The 6,443-nt window shown below is 50.5% G+C and overlaps 1 protein-coding gene across 1 annotated transcript in view; it reads left to right on the top strand.

Moving 5' to 3' along the window:
* The first annotated feature begins 5,212 nt into the window (after positions 1–5,212).
* The window catches only part of JAM3 (junctional adhesion molecule 3), a 28,467-nt gene continuing 27,236 nt past the window's right edge, over positions 5,213–6,443 (top strand). The window contains 1 exon segment of the mRNA XM_050910936.1: positions 5,213–5,226. Within this exon segment, the coding sequence (XP_050766893.1) occupies positions 5,213–5,226 (14 nt within the window).

The following is a 6,443-nucleotide window of genomic DNA, read 5'->3' as shown; positions in this document are numbered from 1 at the left end:
CTTCCCCAGTCCAGCGTGGACAGGCTGAGCCGGGTTTCCAGCGGGGTCCGTGGCCAGCAGTAGATGGAAAGCCCACAGTGCAGGGGGCTGCAGACCCTTTGCGGGTCCACGTTTCACCCGGCCGTGTAAATACAACTTCGAAGGCCAGAAGGAGCGCAGGAGCTAGCAACCCTCCCATCCTTTCTTGTTTCCTCTTTCGCAGCTCCGCTCTTCCCTGATCAAGCTGCTGCTGGAAGTTAAAGAGGAACCTGACACCTCAGTGATGACACTTGGTCGCTGATTATGCTCTATGTCATCAGGTTTTACATCTCCTGTCATTTCAGTCCGAATGGACTGCGTTATAATGATCCTTACTCAACAGGGACCCAACTCAAAGATTGCTGGAGTCAGGTTTTAAGCCATATAGTCTTATTAGGCGATTCCTTCCACTTCATCCTCAGTGCAATGTCCCATCTGGCCATTAGAATTGATGAGAATCTCTGTATTAATTTCACCAGGCTCAGATCAGCCCTTTAAATCTGCTCATTAGCATCTTGAGTTAGATTTGCTACGTTATCAAGTTAAATACATTTTCACATCCCTTAATTTCTACCGGCTCTGCCGAGCTGGTTTACAGAGGAGAGCCTGGCTTTCATTCCAGCTGCTTGATCTTCAACAGCATCTTAATTACATCCCCATCACACGCTACTGACAGTTCGTGACGCATGAACCAGCATTAACCCAGGCTGACTCGCCGAATTCGGGGCGAGTGTCCAGTGCTGATAACTTTTGTTTCTTTCTGTTAATCAAAGAAAGAGGTTCTGAGACGTTTTTGAGGACCACACAGCAGCTCGGGATGCTCTCTGTGCAAAGCCACGTTTCAGGGCAGAATCACTAAATTAAGCCCGTGGCCATGTCCGAAACAATTCGGTACAGCACGAGGACTCAGGGAAGCTCCTCAAGAGAAGCACTCTCTCCCCAACTGCTTGTTTGCATTTCTTGCTTCCTTTAAGTCGGTCGGAAGTTTATAGTGAAATGCACAGTTCAGTGTGAGGTAGCTTTTTAGGGAAAATTCTCACAAAGAAATCCCTCTTTTTAGGGGGTTCTCGTTAAATACCGGGGGGCAAACAGCCACCCTAGAGCAAAACTTGGCTGGGTTTCGATAACCAAAACGTTGCCTTCAAGCTGATTTCCAGCTTCTGCTGGCTCAAAAACATTTAAAGTCTTCCCAGCTCCTTACTCTCGGTGCATTTCCCTCCACGGCGCTTAACAAACGGTCCCACAGACGGGGCGTTTCGGACGAGGGCCTCTTCCCACCCGCAGGGTGAAGTTTTCACGGGAAGCAGCCGCAGGACCCGCGGGATGCGCCCGGTTTCGGGGTGCGGGTCGGTGTGTCCGTCGTCCCCCCCCCGCCCCGGCAACTCCCGCTCCCAGCCTCCGCCGCCCCCCGCGGTGCCAGGCGCCGGGATCCGCGCCTCCCCGCCCGGTTTCCGCGGCAACGGGACCGCGGCACCCCCCGCCCCCGGGGCGCCGCCGGCCGCCCCCGCCGCCGCCGCCGCCGCCGCCGCCGCCCGGGCAGTGCGCAGGCTCGGCGCGGCGGGCTCGGCTCCGCACACCCCATCATGGCGCTGCGGCGGCCGGCGCTCCTCCTGCTCCTGCCCCTGCTCGGTGAGTCCCGGCCACCGGAGCCTTCTCGGCGGCAAAGCGACAGCGGGGCCGCCTCGTCCCGCCCGCCCGCCCGCCCGGCGGTGCCCCCGACCCCCGCGTCCCGGGGCGGCGGGACCCGCCGCGGCCGCGCACCGGGGAAAGGGGATGCGCTGCTCCCCCGTCCCGATCGCGGGCCGGGGAAGGGGCGGCGGGGCGGGGGGGGGGGGGGGGGGGGGGGGGGGGGGGGGGAAGGGGGGAGATGCGCTGCCCCGATCGCGGTCCCGGGGAAGGGCGCGGGGGGAAGATGCGCTGCTCCTGCCCCGGCGGGGATGCGCTGCCCCGGCTCCGTACCGGGATGAGCCCGGGGAAGGATGCGCTGCCCCGACCCTTGTCCCGGGGAGGAGAGGGATGCGCTGCCCCGAGCCCGGGGCAGCGGGGGATGCAGGGACGGGCTGCGCGCCGCCGTGCCGGGGAAACGGGACGGGACGGGACGGGGGTGGTCCGGGGACAGCCCCGGAGCCCGCAGCAAGGACTCGCCGGCTCCCCCGCCGGGAGCGTGGTGCTGCAGGGAGCGTGGGGGGGGGGGACGGACGACAAGAGAGGGGGGAAACCAGCCCAAAAACCCAGCTCAGCAAGGAGCGGATCCAGGGATGAGGGTGCCAGGAATGTGCAGCCTCGGCAGGCAGGCAGAGCGGACACTAGTGCCTATTCAAGACCAGGCACAGGCGCCTATTGTTCCGGGGGCCCCGCATGAATGTTTGCAGTTTTAATTGCAAAAACATTTGCTAATTCCGCTCAGGAATGAATTTGGGCTCATTTGTTGTCTGGCTATTAATAGTGGAGGGATGAGGAGGGGGACAGCAGCCGGTGGGCTTGCATTGCCCTCCCCCCGTCTGCCCAGACGGCAGAAGGAGAAAATGGGATGGAGCGGGGTTAGGGTGACAACCAGCAACTGATTACTGAAATACACGGGGCTGTGTGCGCATGTACAGACACACAAATAACTGTTTTGGGTCAACTCAAGACTGAAGTATATTTCAATCTTTCAAACAGTTTATCTAAGGACAAAACAATTCTCCCATGACTCCAAATAACTTGCAGAGCTTCTTGGGCCTCAAATAAAGTGAGATTTGGGCACTGTTTACCGAAAAACTGAGCAGAGGGGTGAGAAGATGACTCTGACGCTCATTTGCGATGAGGAGATGGTTGTCAGGCGCTCTGTTCAGGGTCTGTGGTTCACTTGCTTTACTGTGGTTTGTAGCAGAAACAGTTTCAGCAGGAGAAATTGGGAGTGCCTGATCCTGGAGCATCGCCTAGTCTTCCAGGTGCTAACTCTGGATTCGGATGCTCCCTTTGAATGAGAAAAAATGACAGACTTAACACTACTTTTCCTTACAGTTGGGCTGCAAGGTAGAAAGGTACCCCATTTCCTTCCGCTGTTTTGTGAGCAGTGCCTAAGTGTCCTGTTGAATCTGGCCTAAAAGATAGCAAGACTGGAGATTAACTACAGATACTTCTACATTTCTTTAGACAGACAAAAGTTGCTAAAACCAGCCAAACACCACTAGTTTCACACCTCTGCCTGAAAGCATTTATCTGGTGAGTAAACCAAGTGGTAACAGGGTTTGCTCTCCATTTAAATACAAAGGGTTATGGCCAAATCGAAGTGCCTCATCCTGTACTGACTTCAGCTGTTTTCAAATTTGGGGTCACAAGCCCAGAAGAGTGGGCAGAAGTGAGGTTGAGAATAAAAAAGTTTGTTCCACTACACTTGACTCTATGTACTGGGGGGCATCCCACTAAGTTAAGGTTACGCTGTCAGCAGTACATAAAATTAAACATGTACTGAAGGCTGCAGGGTTGGTGCTGGATAGTGGGATAGGAGTGAGACCGTAAGGATGTGTTTGATGCCAACTGACTGCTTGGAAAAAAAAAAAAAAGGCACAAAAGGAAGCTGACAAAGCTAACAAGATGCTGAGATCCCAAGCTGCAAAACTCTGACCTGTATGCTTTAGACTATGAGGTGCTGCTTAGACTATAAGGTGCTGCAGAGCAGGGATTGCCTCCTCCTGCAGTGTTATTGCCAGAACGGACCCTACTCTTGATCACGGCCTTAAAACATTGCCACGAAACAGGAGCCAGTGAAGCATGGAGTATTCAGTGCATACCCAGCTCTAGGCACTAAAAGCATCTAAAGATTCTGCACATCGGGGAAATGCCATGGTCATAATTATACTAGCGGAAGTTATTGGCATCAGTGATGGAAAGTGGGGCTTAGAATTGACATCAGTGTTACGTCCTACCTTGAGGTCTCTGTTGCAAGCTTCCCCGTGGAAACAGACGTTTGGATTTGGAGGATTTCACATGCTGGACTGAGGGCAGAGCTGTGGAGACCTTCCAAAACTCTCAAGTATTTCCTGTTGAAAATAAAACACGTTGATACCCTATAGTCCTTGATGGGGAGATACGGCAAGTCCCTGGCACATTTCCGTTTTAAAGCTCAATATATTCAAATCTCCCTTTGATTTAATTCTGAGGTTTTGGTAATATGTTGGATTTTGCAAAAGGCTTTTCAAAATCTACAGAGTATACGTTCTCATTTCCTTTTTTTTTTTTTTTTTTTTAATATATGAAGTCCATCTGTCCCAGCCACCAACAACTGTTCCGAGTCAGCTGTCAGTGCCAAAAATCACTCGGTGGAAATGTTGTTAGCTCTATTGCAGTTATGATAAGTTGCTTGTTGGTATTTTCTGATGGGAAGAATTTGCAGTATTGCTTTCTTTTCAACAGGCAGTAAAAAATCGGGACAAACAGCTTTGAGAGCCATGCCAAAATCAGACACTTAATAACATCTTCAAAAAAATTCTTAGGAAGGGCTTGGTGTTCCTATTTGGGTAAGCAATATCTGGCATCACCACCAAAGAGTGGTTGGATGCACATCTACTTTACAGCTGTTGACAAAGAACGTGACACCAGCACATTCCCTCTTGCTCTGAATACTTCTGAGAATTACTTGGTTACTGAAGCACAAGTAGATTCAAAGAGTAAAATGTGTTTTCTTTAGGGCAGAGAAAGAGCTGTGGACTGAGATGTTGCTCTGATCGTGAACTTAGGTTCTTTTACTGACCTGTTTTATTTTCCTTGTACAAGTTGAGTTCTGGGTCTCTTGGCCCGCTGCAGCTGTTTTTCAGTTATCTGTCCACCCACTGAGGATCTGCACCAGGAACACACGTTGAGTTACCAAAAATCACCTAAACAAGTAAATAAAGCAGAATGAGCTTCTGCATTTAGCTTCACAAGTAAGGACAAAAGCTGCTCTACGTAACGGCCGTGGGTGGGCCCGGTTTCTGAGCCTCCTGCCAGTCTGCCCCTAACTTTAGCCATCTCCAAAGGGTAAAACATTGGTTAGCCCTGACTTGCTCCTGCTTTCCTTGCAGCTTACTTGGATTATTATTTAAGTTTCTCTTGCAAATTGTGCTCACTGCTTTATCATCCTTTGCGATGAGTGTTTGTGTGTTGAACCAGAACTGGCCTCCCAGTTGTATATTTAGAGCTAATGCTTCACAGTTGATTGCATCAAGTGCTGATGATCTGGAGAAGGTTCGTGAACTCCTTAGAGAGCAGGCCTGAAGTGGTGGGAGGGAGTTAGCAACGAGAAGGATTTCCACAGACCAACAGGATCCCGAGTCCTCAAGAGTCCTTTTCTGCAAAACAAGAGCGTGTCTTGCTAACGTGCCCCTCAACAAGATAAAACAACTGCTCTATGCGTAAAAGCTGGTGGCCTGCTTTGAAACTGCTGTTTATATAAAAAGAGATTAATTCGAGATATAAAATTAATTAGGATAATTACATTCTCAATCTGGCTTCTCTATCAACTGGAATATGAACTGCACCATCTTTTTCCAATTGATAAGAGCTGTTTGCCTTCCCTCTGAACCCCTAGGGAGCATCATGTTTTTATGAGACACAGGATCAAAACCAAATTCAACCACTAAATGTCAGTTCCATGTAGTGGAGGAGTAAGGGTGTGTGCCATGCAATAAAACCCGTTCCTTTGCTGAGTCAGGACATGGCCTAAGAACCAGTTAATGGCTTTAATTGCACTAACAAATGTTCTGGGGACAGTCTTAATTTTCACCCAAAGGGGCTGGATTGCTGTTTGGGTGCAGTTCTGTCAATAGCTGTGCTTGGAGCAGAGGAAATACCTGCTGGGTTGCAGTTCTCAAACTCCCATGCTGGAAACGAGTGTTTTCAGTTTCAGAAAAATAAACAGTAACATAAAAACTGGACTTTTTTTTGGCTGGAAAGCTTAGGTCTCTGTTTACTTATGACCCTTTGGAGTGCTAACACCCTCAGTATTAACTTGAGATTAGAGGTATTGTTTGGAGAGTTTAATTCTTTTCCTAGAGGCTTACCAGCAAAAGAGTACATCTGTGGGGAACAGGACAGCAAAGCACTCCATGGACTTCACCAGAACATTGGTCTCAAGGATACCCAACTCGTCACAAGCTTCTGCTTCTCATTTTAGATAAGTGGAGGTCAAGCAGGCTTCCTCTGGGGATAAATGTTGAGGGAGGTGTATGTTAAAGATGTTTCCTGCACAAGAATGGCCAGCCGAGGTTCTGTTATCACTTCTTCCTCAGCAGTCGCTAACTTTGATTGCCTTGCTGCATTTCATACTGTAAGAAAGCTTTGTGTGACTCCTGTGCAGAAGTTCAGCTGTCTCACACACAGCTTGGAAGTGCAAAACCAAGACAGCTGCATAATTGAGCTGGTGCCCAGTTCTTATTAGAGCAGCATCCTAAGCCAGGCCTTCA

Source organism: Gymnogyps californianus, chromosome 25 (assembly GCF_018139145.2).
Source record: "Gymnogyps californianus isolate 813 chromosome 25, ASM1813914v2, whole genome shotgun sequence".
NCBI lineage: Eukaryota > Metazoa > Chordata > Aves > Accipitriformes > Cathartidae > Gymnogyps > Gymnogyps californianus.
This window is presented reverse-complemented; position numbering and strand designations above follow the sequence as displayed.